This window comes from Podarcis gaigeae (assembly GCF_964106915.1).
Source record: "Podarcis gaigeae genome assembly, chromosome: 9".
Taxonomy (NCBI): Eukaryota; Metazoa; Chordata; class Lepidosauria; order Squamata; family Lacertidae; genus Podarcis; species Podarcis gaigeae.
In genome coordinates this window covers 63,649,392-63,669,020 of record NC_139685.1, presented here as the reverse complement: position 1 = coordinate 63,669,020, position 19,629 = coordinate 63,649,392, and the positions used below count along the sequence as shown (strand labels likewise).

General features: G+C 45.2%; 1 protein-coding gene across 7 annotated transcripts in view; it reads left to right on the top strand.

Moving 5' to 3' along the window:
- CCSER1 (coiled-coil serine rich protein 1) overlaps positions 1–19,629 on the top strand; it is a 691,921-nt gene that overhangs the window by 121,297 nt on the left and 550,995 nt on the right. For all 7 annotated transcript variants that reach the window (XM_083756443.1, XM_083756445.1, XM_083756444.1 and 4 more), the window contains 2 exons: positions 3,684–5,070; positions 6,735–6,922. In XM_083756443.1, coding sequence (XP_083612569.1) covers positions 3,726–5,070; positions 6,735–6,922 — 1,533 coding nt within the window. In that variant the 5' untranslated portion in view covers positions 3,684–3,725. The remainder of the gene's footprint in view (positions 1–3,683; positions 5,071–6,734; positions 6,923–19,629) is intronic.

Below are 19,629 nucleotides of genomic sequence, written 5' to 3'. Positions count from 1 at the left end.
CAAAACTGCGGCTTGTACTGGGCTATGTTGAGTATCCTAGGGCAGGCAGCAATGCTGGTAGGTCCTGCCGGGACCATTGGAAGACCCAGTATTTGCTCCAGGGTCCTGGGTTCCCCACCAGTTTTGATAGGGATAAACACAGGTTAATATTTTAGCTGTTAAATCCAGAACTCTCCCCAAGCTCTTGATCAGCATCCTTCCGTTTCTCCATCTCTCTTTCCCTTCCCTTCCTCTGATGCAAAGTCTCTGCTGTTATGTTCACACCATAAAGCAGTATGGTACCAATTTTTAAGCAGTCCTTGCTTCCTCCAAATAATTATGGGAACTCTAGCTTGCTATGTGTTAAGTTGTGGGTGAACATATCAGACGACACAGCGATTCTTCAAACAGCTCTTGTTTATTCAAAGGCCAGAACAGAACTGAAGGGTTCAGTCAGCCTGCTTATATAGAGCTCCAGTACAACGTAACTGTAACAATTTTCTAAAACTATCCAATCACTGAACATCACTTTCGATCCCTTATTTGCATAACTATCTACAGTATCCCCCTGCTGGCCCAGGGTGAGAACTTCAGTACATAACACTATGGGTGCTGAAAGTTGTTAGTAGCTCACAGAGCTACTTTTCCCTGTGAAGAGGGATTGTTTGTTAAATCTCTCTGGGGAGCAGGGGCTACCTAATAACTTTCAGCTCCCTTAATTCATCATAGAAACAAAGCTGCCTTGAAATGCCTTCTGAAACAGGAAAGTGTTTGTCAAGTGGCTGGAGTCCAGCAGGGAGGCAGTCGTGTCGATTCTCGGTCAGTTCAGTCTTAGTTTTATGCTTACTGAAGCACCATCAGAGCTCTACTCTCCCGTAGCCTGCCCTGCCCTTGCCTGAGATCAGTGCTTTTGTAAGGTCCGCAAAATAACCTATGAAGTGCACGGAAGGCTTGAAACAGCTACATGAATGCTGATTATCTGATACATGCAGCAAACACCCAACTCTTTCGAAGCTGAAATGCTGCAGTTTGTTTCAGCAAAAGTTACAATATGACATTCATGGAATGAAAAAGGCTGTGGAAAAACGATTACGCTCGAATTAGCAATTGTTCAACCAGGTTGGGGTACACTTGCAGTAAATAAATGAGTTGCTTTTGGGGTGTTGGTTAGTGTCTCGTGCTCATTCAAATCCTTACTTAGCTGGGAAGCTCCCTGGGTGATCCTTGGGATGCCAGGGTCTCGCTGGTTCTATCCTCCTCTTAGGAGCTTTTTAAAATGAGGATATTTAAGATGAGAATTGCAAAGCACTGTGCACAGTGAAAACCACCATAAAAATGACAAATAATGATGGGAAATTGGAATATGAAAAGACCTAACATAAAGTTAATTTCTTCAGTGGGAAATAAACAGACTCCAAAGCTTATGTGTGATTATTGAGGCAATTTCATTTTTTTAGCTGTGGCAGTTTGGGCTGGATATTATTGTTATGTGTTTTTGGTTGCAGGGTTTGTGGGTGCCTGGATTTAGCAACTGCTGAAATTTAATCAATGCTTGGAGAAATAAACTGGAAGTCAGACCCTTAATAGCTGGGCTCAGCTTCCCATGTCCAGGCCAGCCTGATAATGGCCAGAGTCATTAAGCAAAAAAAGAAAAGAAAAGGGGGGGGGTAGAGAGATGGGTGATTAACAAAGCAGAGAATCTGTGCCAGCTGGGGAATGGGTGAGCTCAGAATCAGGTAGAAGAGCAAAGGTGAGTAGCAGAGTTTCAGGACTGCAGTTCGCCCGGTGTGCTCTAGGAAGAGGTTTTCAGTCAGTAAGTGGTGATGTAATGGAGAAGCAATCTAGGTGGCTGCCTAGTGCAAAGTTAGGAGTTGTGTGACTGGGAGAACAAGGCAAGCTGCAGGGCAACAGGCAAGATGTCGGATGTCTGCTTGAACCCAGGACTGAGCCTATGGGAGAAGCAGGACCCTCTTGGAGTGCTGTGCTCAGGTTGTATACATGTGTAAACAAACCATATATCATAAAGACACCACAGTCTCCTCTGTGTCTCATTTCCAAAGGAAACATGAACCCTGGGTAAGCGCCTGGAACCCTGAAATCTCTCACTGCTGTGGAGATTGTGTTGTCGTGCAAGATAAATTATGTTTTTAAAGCTGGCCTTCACAGCTTTTATTCAGCCAGTCGAGACAGCCCACCAGACATGTACTGTGGCCCATCATTCACTTGACAATGTCTGTAGTTTTGCAATCCTAGGGAGGTATCAAAAACAGGAGGTTTATTGAGCCCTGGTGGCCTCCATACATGACTGGTGCGGTAAGTTTGGCTTGGTAGACAATATGTTATACAGCTTGTTTCTGGCTTTAGTTCTCAGATTTAGAATTGACTTTGAAGATTGTTGGGTTTGTTTACATGGGTATTTATTCTGAGGTAATAGTTCTGTCATTTTCTTTGACCTGTGGTTTCGCTCTGTCATCCTCATCAACCTGTGGTTTGTTTAGACAATCAAAGAGAGTAAATAGATAGCTTGAGCATGTAAAGAAAAAATGTTCATTTAAATGTGCGCTGCAAAAGCCCTGTTGTACAAGGGATAAAGCAAGCCTTATCTGAAGGTGGATTTCATATCATGACAAATTGTGGTAGTATGTTTGGAATGAGTAGTTGAAAAGCAGGCTTTATTTTTTTATTTTATTTTTAAAAAAACCTTGTAAAATATATTGCTTTATTAGAAAGATTGGGAAGATTTCCTAGTTGCATATTTTGTTTTCTTTTTCAAAACATCAGTTTGATTAATCTGTATTCAGATGTACTTGTTAGAATTCAATGCTGGCTGGGGAGCAGCTCTCAGGGGCGAGATGAAAAATGAACTTACAGTACTTAGGTAGAGACGCACACCATTTAACTTTATAGAGCCTAGTTTTCCTGGTTTCCTCAATAACTCCCTTATGGGTTCTCTCTTCTATAGGCCCGTTGAAAAAGTGCAAAGGGCTCTAAAACAGCCTTTGCAAACCAGGCACTGCCTGCTGAGGTTTTGGACTACAGGTCCCATCAGCAAAACCCAACACAACTGGGCAAACAGCATGAAGCATTTGGAGGGGAGCCTGGTTGGCAAAAGCTGCTCTAGAGAATCAGAAAGCTAGAGTCTCTCCGTTGCTTATTCAGTTCTCCATGGATAGCTGCTCATTTTTTGATTGACTGATATGTAAAGTTAACTCAGTGTTTCTCAAACTTGGGTTGCCTTCTGTTGTTGGACTACAAGCCCCATCATCCCTGACCACTGGTCCTGCTATCTAGGGATGATGGGAGTTATAGTCCAACAACAGCTGGTGACCAAAGTTTGAGAAACACTACGTTAATTGTAGACATACTTTCAAGGGGTAATATCTGAATACAGTCGTCCCTTGGTTCTTGAATTTAATCCATTCTGGGAGTCCGTTTGACTCCTGGAACAGTTCGAGAACCAAGGCACGGCTTCCGATTGGCTGCAGGAGCTTTCTGCATGCAACTGGAAGCCGCACCGGACATTTGGCTTCCGAAAATCGTTCAAAAACCAGAACACTAACTTCTGGTTTTTGATCATTTGGGAGCCAAAACATACGCGTTTCAAGGCGTTCAGCTTCCGAGGTTCCACTGTATCTGAATTTTGCTGTTTTTTCGTGAGTCTGAAAGCAACAGTAACACGTCTCTCCTCTTCTCCACTCATACAGATTTTAACATAGGCTGATCCTGGCCAAGGAATTGAGGTCCTGATGGGGGACTCAGGATCGAGGCGTTCGATCATTGTGTCCCGGCTGCCAATATTCAGGAGAAGTATTAGCCGGCGGCACGATTCCCTCCCTTCCTCGCCTACTTCTAGCAATACCGTTGGTGTCCACAGCTCTTCTCCCTCCAGCACCAACTCCAGCTCAGGTAGCACTGGCAAGCGCAGGAGCCTCTTCCGCACGCCTTCCATCAGCTTCCACCACCACAAGAAGGGGAGCGAACCCAAAGCTGATTCTCCAGGGCAGAACGTGGGCATTTCGAACGGTGCTCAGTCTGGCCACAGCACTTTGCAAAAGCTCGGTTTGGAGGAGCACGTGAAGCACAGAGGGAGGCATTCGGTCGGCTTTGGGAGTTCTCGGAGCAAGAAGATCACCAGGTCTTTGACGGAGGACTTTGAGAAGGGAAAGGAGCCCTCAACCAATAAAAACGTCTTCATAAATTGCATAAGGTCTGGGAAGAATGAAGGGGACGACTCTGGCTTTGCAGAGGACCAAAGCAGGGCCTCCGTTAAACATTCCTCAAGGAAACTTCTTCCCAAATCCTTCTCAACACACTACAGGTTTTCAAAGCCAGTCCCTCAAAGCCAGTCCATTTCCTGTGTGCAGCCATCTTCTTGCTTGTTGGACATTAAGCCCAGTGTTGAAAGCGAGCCTGTGTCGGCGAAGTCTTCCTCCCCGTGTTCTGCTGACATAATAGAATGTGCAGGCAGCTCTTTGCAGTCGCCGCTGCTCTCTGCTGACCTGACCACGGTCCAGACGCCTTCTGAGTTTCTAGCACTGACAGAAGATTCCATCTCGGAGGTCGACGGACTGCCCAACTGCGGGAATTTGCACGGGGAAGCCTTTGCCCGCAATGTTTCTACCTCTCAAATCTTCCTCAATCCCATTACTGCTGCTGCTGCTGCCACTCCTCCTCCTCTTCCTCCTCCTGTTCTTTTAAGGAAGATGGATCATGCAGAAAGTGTTCCTCATTGTGCTGTTCTATCGCCCAGAAATCACAGAAATGGACTGCTCAATGAAAATAGTGCCATATCCGAAACCCTCGATTCTAATCGAAACCATGCAAAAGTATTATTGCAAGAGCTTCCTGCTAAACAGACCAGCCAACCCGAAGAAGCAAACTCAGGAGCTGAAGCACAATTAAAACCCTTTGTCTTAAACCAGGGGGAAGTAACTGAATGTTCCCCCAAAGCACAGGGACTACCTAGAGACCAACAAGAAGTTAAAGCACCGGAACATATTAGAGAAACCATCCCAGTAATTGAGTCGAAGATTATTCCTTTGTCTTCAGAACCGCAGCCTTTTCAAGCCCAGCAAGCATATGAAAGAAAAGGTACAAATAATAACTTTTCTGCTGTCTCCTATATAACTGGGTGGAAGTTTTGAAGTATATTTAAATGGCATTCAGCTAGGGGCTGTCGTCTAGGCCTTTGGTGTCTGTGGGCTAAAGTTCCTAGAGAAATGTCAAATGAAGGAATTATGGTAATTTCCACCTATAGGCTGTGGGTTAAACCACAGAGCCTAGGACTTGCCGATCAGAATGTTGGCGGTTCGAATCCCTGTGACAGGGTGAGCTCCCGTTGCTCGGTCCCTGCTCCTGCCAACCTAGCAGTTCGAAAGCACGTCAAAGTGCAAGTAGATAAATAGGTACCGCTCCAGCGGGAAGGTAAGCAGCATTTCCGTGTGCTGCTCTGGTTCGCCAGAAGCGGCTTAGTTATGCTGGCCACATGACCCGGAAGCTGTACGCCGGCTCCCTCGGCCAATAAAGTGAGATGAGCGCCGCAACCCCAGAGGCTGTCATGACTGGACCTAATGGTCAGGGGTCCCTTTACCTTTACCACCTATTATGGCCCTGGAAGAGGGCCATAATAGGTGCCATGCTGCACTTTTGAAATGACACAGAGTAGTGGATCAATATTATAGAAAGGCTGATTTGCAGTCCAGGGCCCAGATGGACAAAATTATTGTGCAGTGCTGGGGTGGAGAACCTGTAGCCTTCCAGGTGCTGTTGGACTCCAGCTCTTGCCAGCCCAAGCCAGCATGGCAAATGGTTGAGGAGGCTGCTGGGAATTTTAGACCAGCACCATCTGGAAGGTCGCTGGTTCCCCACCTCTGATCTCGTGTGAAAGGGTGCACATTCAAAATAAGACAAAATACTTAGGAGGAGCATGGGAGGGGAAGTAAATTACTATTCCTATGGCTTTCACCAGAGTGGACATTTTCTGCACTGCACATTTCTTCCTTCTCTGTCTGTAAGATGCTCTGAGTTTGCATTACCCCTTTCTCCTGATTATCACGGGAGTCCATTTTGTCACCAGTTCCTGTCAAGATACAGGCATATTTTATGAATATTAATGTGTAGAATTTATAGAAGCATTCGCTTGATTTACTAGCATTTTACAAAATTCACTGTGGGGAGGGAAAGGTTTTTGCAATACTTTATTTTCTTACATTTATACATCACTTAGAGAGGAACAGAGGAAGTTGCCTTATCCCCCAGCTGAATGGCAGTAGCTATCCAGGGTTAGAGACCAGGGAAGCTGGGGATTGAACCTGGAACCTTTTGCACAAGACGTAGATGCATTACCACTGAGCTACGGCTGTTCCCACTGAACCATGGACTTTCGTCTGATTATCTTCCGTCATGGAACCCAAGGAGGCATACATGGGTGTTTCTAGGGGTCACCCATCCAGGAACTGGCAAGACCCAGACCTGATCAACAAGATGGCAGCCATACCCTGGGACCAGTACAACCCCTCTTGCTTCTTGTTGCCTTCTCAGGAAGTGAATTATATAATTGGCCAATTCACCCAATCCTTCAGCATGTATTCCTGTACATTTCTTGTCTGAATGCAGTGCTGTAGGCCTCAGTCAAGATTCAACCTACCACAGCTAACTTACTTCAGAGTAACATGGCTCTGAGTTAAAGAAATGTTCAATAGCTTTTGTGGCATGTGTGCTGACTGCATCTCTCCCCTCCCCCCCTCATCCCACAGTGAATCTTGCTAGTAGTTTTAGCCCATACCGAGAAGGAAGATTCATAGAAAAACGCCTGAGATCCTCTTCAGAAGGCACTGCTGGGAGCAGCCGGATGATCTTGAAACCAAAGGATGGCAACCCAGAAGAAATGAACAGCTTGAGAAAGCAGAGAACGGGGTCTTCCTCATCTAAAATGAACAGCATGGTAGGTTTGCAGTACTTTAGCATTTGGGGACATTTTCTTCAGGTGATCATTGCTTCTTTCCCTATTTTTCTTAGTGACAAATGGGAAGTGGGGAAAGTGACAGCTAACGTGGTATTGAAGTTTACAAAGGAGTGGCAGGGTCAGGTAGCGCCCAGTGAAATTTTCACAAGACGTAAAATACAAGTGGAAATCTGTAAGGAGGTTGTGAACTCCCTTTGTCTTTGTTTGCTATGCATGTTTTGAGCTACCATCCCTTCAGGTTATAATGCTGCCAGCTCCAAAGTTGATTTTGCCACTGTAACTGGCTCTGCTCCAGCTCTGAGGCTGACTCTGTCTGTGGACCACCTGCCCAATTTCCTGAGATCAGATTTGTCTTCTTTATTCCTTTAACAGGTACATGTGCCACACAGAAAGGTGCCTGGGGTATTGAACAAGGTGCCACATTTGTCAAGGCTCAAAGGCCAGTAAGGGACCCATCTAGCCAATAGTGCAACCATGCTTAGTTCAAACAGGTGTTACATGCTCCAGGTTCTCACATATGGGAGGTGGGAAGGCAGCCGACCATGGAAAGGGGTTGCGCTCCCCTGGAAGGAGCAGGATCAGAACTTGGTGATGCTGCTGGATTCAACATTGTCACCCTTGCTGGCTAGGAGCGTGTTTTTTTCAGCTCTGCCTAGTTTGCTAAGAGACAACTCTGTCGGGCAGAGACAACTCGGCCAAGATACTCCATTCTCTGGTAACTTCCAGATTGCATTACTGCACTGCGCTCTACGCTTTACCTTGAAGCCAACACAGAAACATCAACGGGTTCAAAATGCAGCAGTCAGATTACTAGCTGGGGTTCCCTCTAGATCTGCCAGCTGCACTGGCTCCCAGTTAATTTCCAGGCCCAATTCAAAGCACTCAACGACTCAGACCCCAAATACCTGAAAGACTGCCACTTTCCCCACAGACCCTCTTGGGTGCTAAGATTGGCAGAGGGGACCTTGTTGGTAGCTCCTCTGCACTCAGAGACTGTGTGTGTGTGTGTGTGTGTGTGTGTGTGTGTGTGTCTGTCTGTCTGTCTGTCTGTCTGTCTGTCTGTCTGTCAGGAGAGGGCCTTCTTTGTGACAGCCCCTAAGTTGTGGCACTCCTTCCCCACAGTGGCTCATCTGGCACCATCACAGTACAGCTTCTGGTGAATGCTGAAGATATTTTTGACACTTGATGGGTGTATATTTTTAGGTCCCACCTTATTTCTGTGGTTGTAAATTGTTTAAAGTTGTTTTAATAATTGTGTTTTAACGTTCCAACTCTTCTCAGGGTGAATGGTGGGCAATGTAGCAATAGTAGTAGTTTATTAATGCTTGGGCCATGGGCCATTCACATATCAGATAAATAGGTACAATGCAAGAACCAACAGTATAAAATACTGCACAAAATCACATTGCCACCTAGAACCATATAAAAACCTGCACCATAACGATACTACGTAAATCACATGTAACATATATAAACCTTACATATTGTAAGGGTGAAGTTTAATACAGATAAAAACATTAGTTTTTAAAAAATATTATGGTTAAATAAGAGCACCCCGAAAGCAGCCAACTGCAATCTCATTAATAGCTCTTTCCTGGATTTCCATTGCAGCTAGGGCAAAAAGAGAGACCTTGTGAGTTACCCTAAGACCAGTGCCTGACAAGAGGTACAAAATCTTTTCTGGAATGGTATTGGAATATAGTGGGTAATATAACAACAACAACAACAGAATACAATAACATAACTAAAGCTAGATATGAACAGTGATCCATCTAGTACAGCATCCTATTTTTCATACTGCCCAACGTCTCTGGGAAGCACCCAGGCAGGGAATGAACACAATAACCTCTCATTATTGCTCCCCGACAACAGGATGATTTGGAGGCACACTTGTACTCTGCCTGCAGGCTGCCTGCAGCTATCATTAGTAGTAGTTGTGGATAGACTTTCCCTCCATGAATTTTATTAATAGTTTGTTTGAGCCATTTAAACTCGTGGCCAGCCCCCGTGTCTTGTGGAAGCAAATTCCATCACTTTGTCTTGTGTGCACCATGAGCACCGTACTACATTGAAGCATTTGTTGAAGCCAGGAGGGAAATGTTGAATACAAAATGGACTTGGAGACCTTTGGAAAGTTGGGAGAAACAGGAGGATTAAACTAGCCCGCAGTGGAGTTTGATGTTTTTCCTGAAGAGGGCAGCATTGCCTTTATTTTAATTTATGTTTACTTTTTTTAAAGCTATTTTTGTAAATATAAATACAGTAGCTGGAGTTATCCAGTTCTTGGTATCTCCGAAGAAGGTGTTTTGTGCTATGGAAGCTTTCCAGCAAGTGATCTTCAGGCACAAAAGAAAGAGAGCCCTTTAAGATCCTTTTTGTTTTGTTTTGTCCTTGTCACTGGCAGTAAGGGATGGCTTCCCTTTGCCTTGAGCAGCGAGGGAATAGCTGGATCCAGAAGGACTGATAAGATAGAAGGTTTTGTCAGAATGTTAAGCTAGAGAGCAAAATGGGACCAATGTTGGATGGGGGAAGACATGAAACAGTGTTTAATGTGTTCTTTCTTAAAACGTCTAACCGATTGAAGCATTCGTTCAGGAGTGCCAGCCTTTTTGTATATAACCTCGGAACTCGAGCTTCAAATGAGAGTATGTGTTTGCAATAGAGCCCTCTGTGTCTGTTGTCCATCGTAACCTAAGCTTATTGCTAGGAGATCCAGAGACTGATCGAGTCAATTTCTATGCCGCCTTTCCACAACGATCCATGCCCAAAGCAGTTTACAACAAGAACACACTTATTACACTAAGGAGTTTAGGTTGGAGGGGAGCCAGCAGGAGAAAGCAGTTTGCAAAACAAATCAATAAATTAAAAGAAGACAAGAACCAACATTTTAGCAAACATAAATTCGGTGTTACAGATGAAACAATTCTGACTTACATATATAAACAGAAAGTCAAAGTTGATGGATCTGGGTCTTATTACACTTCAGGGAGCCTTGGCAGCTTGGCTTAGATATGGTTCAGAAGTGGGAGAGATCCCTGTAGCAATAAATTTATGACTCCTGTGCAAGAAAAGACCATAGGTACCATGAAATACTCTCCAATGCCATTCACTCCCACTCCCCAATTATTCAATCTATTTACTGGAGTCTTTTACTTCCTGTTTGCTTTTGGTCATTATATCACGTGGATGGTGGTTGGCATTTCAGAACACCTGCTTTCAAAAGTTTCTTCCCCACTTCTCTTCAAATGGTTATCCCTGCAGTAATTTACCTATTCCACAAGATGTCAATGTTACTCTTATTTTCTAATGCACATCTCTCTCAGACACTGAAAGCTATACACCCTCAGCATCGGAGAGAAATGTGTGTGAATTAGTTAGTCCAGGCAAACACAAATGTTATCAGTATGAGCTTCTCCACACACATGGATTTGAGCTTTATTCCAGTTATTTCCTCTATCTGTCTATTTATCTGAAGGTATGAGTCAAGTTTGCTTCCACAACCTGAGGTGAGAAGGATTGCTACTTATTTTAGCTCAGGCTTTGCAGATCCAGCAGGGAAGTAACTAATGGGGTCCTCCCAGCATGGATATGTTTCAAAATAAAAGCAGCGTACAGGCTCGGCATCAGCAGGTTTGCAGGTTTAAAAAGGAAATAAAAACACACAACTGGCTCCATCTGGCCGCCATATTTGTTTTGGCCAAATAAGTTAGTTTAATGTAATCAAGGAATGTAATGTAATTGAGGAAATGGCCGCCACCTACAGCAATCTGAGGACAATCTGAGGGCCTCATGCCTTCATGAGCAGCCTTCCAGGAGCATCATGTCAGAGGTGGGCAGAGCCAGTGGTGAAAAGCAGGCAGAGCAAAGGATGTAATTATCACCACTTGTACATTCCCACAGATGTGAACAAGTCAGAGGTCTGTCCCCCCTACATCCTTCCCTCCACCCAGTCAAGCAAGCAACATTATTATAATTCAAGGACACATTCCAGCCAAGCTAAAGCACTTGAAGGAGGGTACAAAGCAGGACTGATGAGGAGTGTGGCCTGGTGAAGATGTGTGGCAGGGGGAGAGCACTGAGGGCTAGACAGAGAAGCTTAGGTAAAGGTAAAGGGACCCCTGACCATTAGATCCAGTCGTGGCCGACTCTGGGGTTGCAGCGCTCATCTCTCTTTATTGGCCGAGGGAGCCGGCGTACAGCTTCCAGGTCATGTGGCCAGCATGACTAAGCCACTTCTGGCGAACCAGAGCAGCGCACGGAAACGCCGTTTACCTTCCCGCCAGAGCAGTACCTATTTATCTACTTGCACTTTGACATGCACAGAGAAGCTTACAGGGCCACATTTAGCCTGAGATGCTCCACTGTTGCCACCAAGACACTGGGTAGCCTGTCAACACAGGAACATAAGAAGCAGCCTTATACTGAGCCAGGGTATTGGTTCCTCTAGCTCAGTATTGTCTACACCAGGGTTTCCCAAACTTGGGTGTGTGTGTCTCTCTGGCTGTTTTTGGACCACAACTCCCATCATCCCTAGCTAGCAGGACCAGTGGCCAGGGATGATGGGAATTGTAGTCCAAAAACAGCTGGAGACCTAAGTTTGGGAAGCCCTGGTCTACTTTGACGGACAGTGACTCTCAAGGGTTTCAGGCAGGAGTTTTTCCTACCCTTGTTGGAGATGTCAGGGATGGAACTTGAGACCTTCTGTGTGCAAGGCAGATGCTCTCAAGTTGCAGCCCTTCAAATGAAGAACACATTAAAATAGAGGACTTTCCCTCTGCTCCTTCCATCAGAGGATGCTCTTCTGTAAAGGAGGGCACATGGCCACCCTAACATAACTTCATTTCCCTGCCTGCAGCCAGTCTGCTTTCTTTCAGAGAGGGTGCTGTGGTTCCTGGTTAGGATGCAAGCTGTCACAGCTGCTTTGCTATGAAAGGCTGAGCTGTATATTATCTGATTGAGAACAACGCAGAGCTTGTAGGCAAGAAGCACTCTGGACCTCATTTATTTAATTCAGCACAGGGAGCACTAACTTTCAGGTGTTATTAGCATAAAAACACTGCAAAACAGCAGCCTGGGACTTGTGTGTTCTATGCGCTTCTAATTTTAAGGTCAACTCAGCCAGCAGCATTAACACTGAAAGGCACTCTCTGGAAAACAAGAGCCTCTAGCCGAGTAGCGTTGTTGTCAAAAGTCAGATCTGCAACACTTCGAACATTACAAAATTCAAGGTGGTTGGAGGCATTATTTGATGCGAGGGTTGTACTCTGTGTGTTTTGAAACTGCAACAGGAAGCCTGTGGTGGAGAAGGGCTGGAGTGGAGTGGGAGAGCACATGCTTTGAATGCAGATGGACTCAGGTTAAATCTCTGGCATCTTTAGGTAGGGCTGGGAAATACTCCTGTCTGGAAATGTAGAGAGACACTGCCAGTCAGGGTGAAAAATCCTGGTCTGGAGGGACATATGGTCTGACTGGGTAGAAGACTGCTTCCTAGGTTGAGGATTTCAGCACAATTCCATCTCTACTTCAGATTAAATGTAGTGCTTTATGTTTCATTAGTTGTGTAGTCATAGAATTATAGAAGGAACCGAAACTGCAACCATGGCGTTATCAGACCATGCTCTAATCAACTGAGCTATCCAGTCCTGTTTTCAGATCCTGCCAAGTCCTCAATGAGGGTTGCACACACTGGTGGATTTGTTCCTGAAAGGAATCACAACCTAACCCATCCATGAGAATAATCAACAGAATTCATTTGGGCATGGCCGGTGGTACTTTTGACACATACGCTTTGTTCATAATTGGTTGGTATTTTAACCCAGAGGTATATAAGCTGTTAGTACAATTTATGCAGCTGTAGTGGATTTCCTCAATAAGCATACCACTGTGATGTTTGAAGTGACTTTACTTGGTCGAACAGTGGCCGCTGGAGAACTCACAAAAGTGGAGTCCACAGGCCTATAAATTACCTCTAAATTAGCTTTACACATGCAGAGAAATGAAGTCATGTTCTCAAGAGGGAAAGCATGCCTGCAGTATCAGAGCTGGGTGCTTGATTCAGCCAGAAGAACACAGTGCCTACTATCTATCAGGCTAACTCAGTTTTCCCTGTACAAACATTCTTGACATATTCTTAATACAGTCTGAATAATCAGATTCTCCTAACAATATCCTTAATGCCGTCTGAGTAAGGGGAATCACCAGTTTCTGCTTACACAACTATGGCGCGCTACTGTTCAGGCTGCTTATAACCACATCATGGAAATCCACACCACCATAAAACTGATGGTGATTCTCTGCCATGGTTAGAGTTGGATGGGGTTGGCTTAGCAAGTCAGTTTTTCCCTGTCAAAAACAAACAAAAAAGTAGCAGGCAATTGGAGATGAAGAGAGACAGTATTAAGAAAGAATAATATCCAGAAGGGAAGTTACATAAATATAGTTTGTCAGGAAGTAGAATATGTTTTGCTGGCCACCTTTCTGTATTCTTTACAGGTGTGTTATTTGGATGGACACAACAGACCAAAAGAATTAGAGAAAACAGTTGGTAGAAGGGCCACTGAGGCAGACCAAATCTACCAAATTCTCAGCAAATTTTGCAAGTGCAACAAGCTAACATTGAGCAGGTTAATATTTTATCCAACAGGGAAGTCTGAGGGCCATTTTCCTACCAGCTGGTAATATATGTACTGTTTGCAATAAAACCTGACAGTGGCTTCTGCAGGAAGCAATCTGATTTTGCTATGGTGTGCATAATGGCATATATACCTTCTATGTTTTCATTATTCACATCTGAAATGCTTTCCCTTGGAATGGAATAGAGATGTGCTGTTTCTGTCACCCCTTCGCAGGACAGATCTGACAGGTGAGGCAAATTGATCTCATTACCAGAGACAGATTTTAAAGAATCATTCAAAAGGAAAAGGGGTGGGGTAGGGATAGAGAAGGTAATGTAATTTCAGAGAAAATTTTGTACCACGTCACCACTGTCTTTCTCTATGCCTACTAAATGTAGAACCCAGCTCCCCCAAAGGGCTTCACACAACATATAAACAACTCATGTTATTTAGTAAAAAATACTTCTCAGAATACCTTTTTCTGGGAAGATTTATGAGCTTATTTGTGTGTGTATGTATATATATATATGCAGGTTTTGGTGTCCTCGGGTGTCTTCCCGTGTAAAAGTTGGGGTGTCTAGGCGACGTTTCGACGAGGTCTCACTCGTCATCTTCAGGCTGGTGCTTTCGGCTTCTTGTTACTGGAACAGAGCGGGATCTCAATGTTTGAGTTCCTATAAATACTGTAGAGGGGGTGTGGTGTCTCTGTTCCAGTAACAAGAAGCCGAAAGCACCAGCCTGAAGATGACGAGTGAGACCTCGTCGAAACGTCGCCTAGACACCCCAACTTTTACACGGGAAGACACCCGAGGACACCAAAACCTGCATTCCTGTACCCGTGAAAATCTACGAAAGCAAATATCTACGAAAGCAATATATATATATATATATATATATATATATATATATATATATGTGTGTGTGTGTGTGTGTGTGTGTGTATCCTGTCAGAAACCACAATATAATGCAATCCACAATTCAGCCAAATCAAAATATTTGTAAAACACCAAGACTGGCACAATAACAATTACAAAACAGCCATCAGAATTAAAACATCAAAATACCAGAAATGGGAAATATTCATCCTAAGGCCTCTTAAAGCAGTCATCCAAAACAGTGAGGGAGATTTGCAGCTTATTGGCAAAGCATCCCACAAAGTGGGCACCAGTACAGAAAATACCCTAGATATGGTCACTATCAAGCAGGCCTCACAGAGTTGAGGGATGTGAAATCCAGACCTGAGATGCTATGTGGGGAGGCTTATGTGGAAGAAGGTGGAACCCAATATATGCTGTTCGCAGCCATTAAGTGCTTAACAGATTAAGTGTGCTAACATCATTAAGTGGTTAACATCAACACCTTGAACTGGGTCTGGAAGCAAAGTGGCAGAAGACTATTGATGGCTGCTAACCATGATGGCTGTGATCTGCCTCTGCAGTTGGAGGCAGCAGTGATTCTGAATACCAGTTGCTGGAAACCACAATAGTGCTCTTGTGCTTGAATCCTCCTTGTGGGTCGCCCCCAGTCATCTGGTTGACCGCTGTCAGAACAGGATGCTGGACCAGATGAACAATTGGCCTGATCTAGTAGGCTTTCCTTATGTCCTTATGTTAGACTTCATCATAGTAGGTGAACCAACTAGTAGGTGAGCCAACTAAACTGGGGTACATGTCCTCACCACACTAGCTACCTGCACATCTAATAAGAGCACCACGTCAAGGAGTACCCCCAAGCTATGAACCTGAACTTTCAGGAGGGGTGAAACCCAGAACATTTTGTACAACAAACCGAAATCAGTCAGTCCACCCAACAGCTTGTTCTGCCCCATCCTGTCCTTCGCAGCCACCAAACAGCAGTTCACTGCTTTGGTTGCCTTCCTAGGATCAGATGAAAATGTCAGATAAGAGTTGGGTGTTTTCTCGTGCCAAACTAATTGGCACTGAATTTGGTGGCTCAGTAGTCTAGAATGAAAGAAAGGCTGCTTCAAGGACCAGGTCAGAGAGGTTCTGAACAGTAAGCAGTTTTGAGGCAAGGAAAGAAGGGCTACCCTTAGGCTATTCATATAATCAGTTATGAGTCATCAATATATTCACATATGCTCACACATAATCAGGGCTTACAGTATTTTTATAATCCATTTTGAATCAAAGGAAAGCTTTTGCCTTAGCTAACTGCAAACTGCTTGGAACAGCAACTTTAGAACCGACCTTTTCCCTAGAAACATCCTTGTGCCCTGAACAAAGGGGAAGACATGAATCAGAGACACTGGTACAAAATCCCCCTCAAATGCAGGCTAAAATAATCCACAAGAACAGGAAGGGCCAAACCACAAAAACTCCAAAACTCCCTGTTCTGTCAGAACAGGGGAAAAGGTCAGATTGTGCATCATTGTGCATCATTTGTGCAGACAACGGAAAGCAGAAGTTGGGAGTAGAACTCTGTGCTTGACCAGGAGCCGTAAGCATGGCAAGAAGCACGCTAATTGGCTAATTTTCGCTGGCGTTCGTGACTGTCTCATGATCTGTGATTTGCTGTGATTTGCTCAGGTATAAAGACCTCAGGATTTGTGTTTCTCGGGGTCCCAGTCTTTTGGAAGAGATTCCTACTGGGTCCTTATTGCTCAACAATAAAACCTCACCTTCTCTTTCTCCAAAGCTGTGTCTGCCTGATCCTTGTTCACTCTAAGTGGGTACCAACTATACTTTCACGTGCTACAGTTTCACATGCTCTTCCTCACTTCCAAGGGAGAAGCGACCTCAAAACCAAGTTGGTTCCAACTGACTCTCCAACCAGACAGATTTGAGATGGGGGGATGCTGGCTGTCAAATGCTGCCAGTACCAATAAGCTGTGACAACACTGCTCAGCATGCTGGTGCCTTTGCTATGCTTATTTTTCAAAGAAGCAGAGATACATGAATACAGATCTTGAATGTACATGAAAGGAAGAGCCATCCATCCAGCTATGGTTCATTAATCATCATAAGCTCTTTTCTTCTTCTTTCCTTTTTAAATAAGAAGGGGCAAGGCATGAAGCTAGGATGTTGAGTGTCTGGGCTGTGCAGAATATGATGCTTTTGACTTGGACTCCTTCGCATTTCTACAGGTGACAGAAAAGAACCAAGCAGGGGTGCTGTGCTTGCATATATTGGGGTGGGGGTGGGGATAGAGAAGCTCCATTAATGCACGATGTCTTGCATAGCGTTCGGCATTCTCAGGGGCCTTGCATAACAAAAAGTGATTGTGGCATTATAAAATTTTGTCAAGTGTTACACTGGTTTCTTGAAGCATCTTTATTGCTGCACTGTAGGAGGCCTGTAAGGTCTGTTGGCTAAAGAAGTTCAAAGACGTGCAGTTTTTCAACGTTATTTATTTTTATGTCCCTTCCAGCAGAGTGTTGGATAAAAGGGCTTTGAGATACTCTGTTCTCTGGTTTTGTGTTCGTGTTCCGTTTATGTATAGAGCTACGCCAAGGTTCTACCTCCTTGTCTTTTATCACTTCCCTGCAAGCTAACAGAAGGAGCTGCCAGTCCCAAGTCCTGCACTGGGCTACCTGGTGTGCCAAAACGGAGCCACAAGTCCATGACAAAATGCACCGCAGATGCTTTGAGAGGAATGGTGGTGCGTGTTTTGAAGTGTGGTGAACCAGTTCATTGATTCACACTATATTGAAATGGAAATGTGTCTTCCGTTTCAGCAGATCATTGGCTACTCACGTATTGAGCAGTGGCTTAAATTGCTTTATGCTCAGTTCATTGTTTAGGGGATATGAATACATAGCTGGGCTCCTGTTAGCTCTTCAGATTGTGTGGCAAACTGATGGAAGAGTCTTAAGGACCCTGTTAGTGGAGGCGGAATACAGTTCATTTCTGCATCAAGAGAACGAATTTTCAGGGGGAAGCCTTTGAAATTTTGTCCTGTTCTACTGCCTTGGAAGAGTGCAGCTCTCAGTCACAAAACCCGCAAGTGTTTATAAAGATGGAGTACTCTTAAAGTACATAACCAGTCAATTAAATATATATGTGCAGAAGTCTTGAGACATAAATGTCCTTACTTATTTCAATTTAGTTAGAATATTATATTTATATATCCCATCTCGAAGCAATTTACGGTAATGAAGTGCAAAATGTGAAATGCATAAGGAATTCAATAAAACATGTCAGGGAACTGCCATCGGAGGGACAGGTGGTGGAGAGGCTCCAGGAGAATAGGAGAGACTCTACAGCAGAAGAAGGAACCAGTAGGGGGAGAGCAGGAGTTCCAGCGGAAAGGGAATCGGGGGAGAGGCTCTGGGATACTTCTAGTGAGAACAGTGAGGAGGTAACAAGACCCCCTTTAGCAACCCCCACCCCTCGCCAGAAGCTGTCACGCAGAGAGTCCAGGAGGCGCATGTCCGTCAAACAACTTTTATGTTGGAGTAAGTTCCGTAGATGCCCACTGTCGGATTCTACCAGCGACTGACGGAGTCATGCTTTGGGGGCTCCGTTAGTGCCTAGGTTTGGGTGACCAGCCAAACCCCAGAGGGATCAAGCTTTTACGCACAAGCAGCTCATTATCCCATCACAGCAATCCGACAGTCTTTGAAAGCAGCTTGTGCAAGCAGAGGGCATCATGAGCGAACCAGCCGGAACCGGAGGAGCTGGAGCTGGAGCAGGTCCAAGCCTGGAAGAAAGGTACAGGGCGTTGGAGGTCCAGCTCGCGCTGCAAACGGTGAGGCTCGAGGAGAGGAGGGCTCAAGATGCGGATAAGGGAAAAACCACCCCACTTGCCAGAAAGGTGCCTGGATTGGTGCAGAAATTTGGGGGGAATCCCAGGAACTATCAAGCCTTTAGGACAGAGATGCAATATGCTCTCAATCTACTGTTTGATGACTTCCCCGATGAGAACTCTAGAGTGGCGTACGTGATTGGCCATCTAGAGGGAGGGGCGAGGGACTGGATTAGGCCCCTGATGGCAGCCAATAATGAAATCTTAAAGGACACAATGAATTTTTTTCGCGCCATGGACTTGATGTTTCCCAGCGAGATTGAGCAAGGGGTGGTGCGCAGGCAGTTAATGGCGTGTAAACAGGGGAGCCGATCTGTACGTGAGTACTGGACTGAGTTCACCATGCTGATTCATAGACTGGGGTGGGACCTTGCGAGTGAACCTATTCAAATGCTGTTTGAAGAAGGGCTCTCTCCGGCAGTGAAAGATGAACTTTCCCGGGCGCCTAGGGCGGAGTCTATGGACCAGCTGACTAAATCTGCGCTGTCCATAGGAGCGCGCCAGGAAGCCAGAGCTTTGGAAAAGCGGGAAGGAAAGGGGGATGAGTGGAAAACCACTATGTTCACCCCCTTGGGGGCCTTTGAGTACCTCGTTATGCCCTTCGGTCTACAGGCGGGCTCGGCCTGTTTTCAATCGTTCATGAATCACGTCCTGGGGCCATTGCTCTACAAGAACTGCGTAGCGTTCTTAGATGACGTCCTGGTATACTCAGAGAATGAGGAGCAGCATGTGCGAGATGTAAGAGAAGTACTGAGCAAACTGCGAGAAAATTGGCTGTGGGTGAAACTGGAGAAGTGTCAGTTTCATACCAGGGAGGTGGAATTCCTGGGGTACCGGTTGTCTGACAAGGGATTGGCCATGGATCCCAGCAAGGTTCAAGCGGTACTGGAATGGAAAACACCAAAGACCAAGAAGGACGTGCAAAGATTCCTGGGCTTCGGAAACTTCTATAGGAAGTTCATCAAAAACTTTGCCCATTTAACAGCGCCCATCACGGATTGTCTTAGCAGCAAGAAAAAATTTGTTTGGACGGAAGAAGCGCAGCGGGCGTTCGAACACTTAAAGCAGGCGTTTGCGTCGGAAGAGCAACTTTTGCACGTAGATCTACAACAACCAATGAGGGTGGAGACTGACGCGTCAGACCGAGCGGTGGGGGCCGTGCTTCTCCAGCCGGGAAAAGATACGTCCGAATGGAGACCGTGTGCGTTCTTCTCGCGGAAGTTGAACAAATCTGAGAGGAACTACACAGTATACGACTGAGAACTGCTCGCCATTCATGAAGCATTCCGGAGATGGCGCCACTTGCTG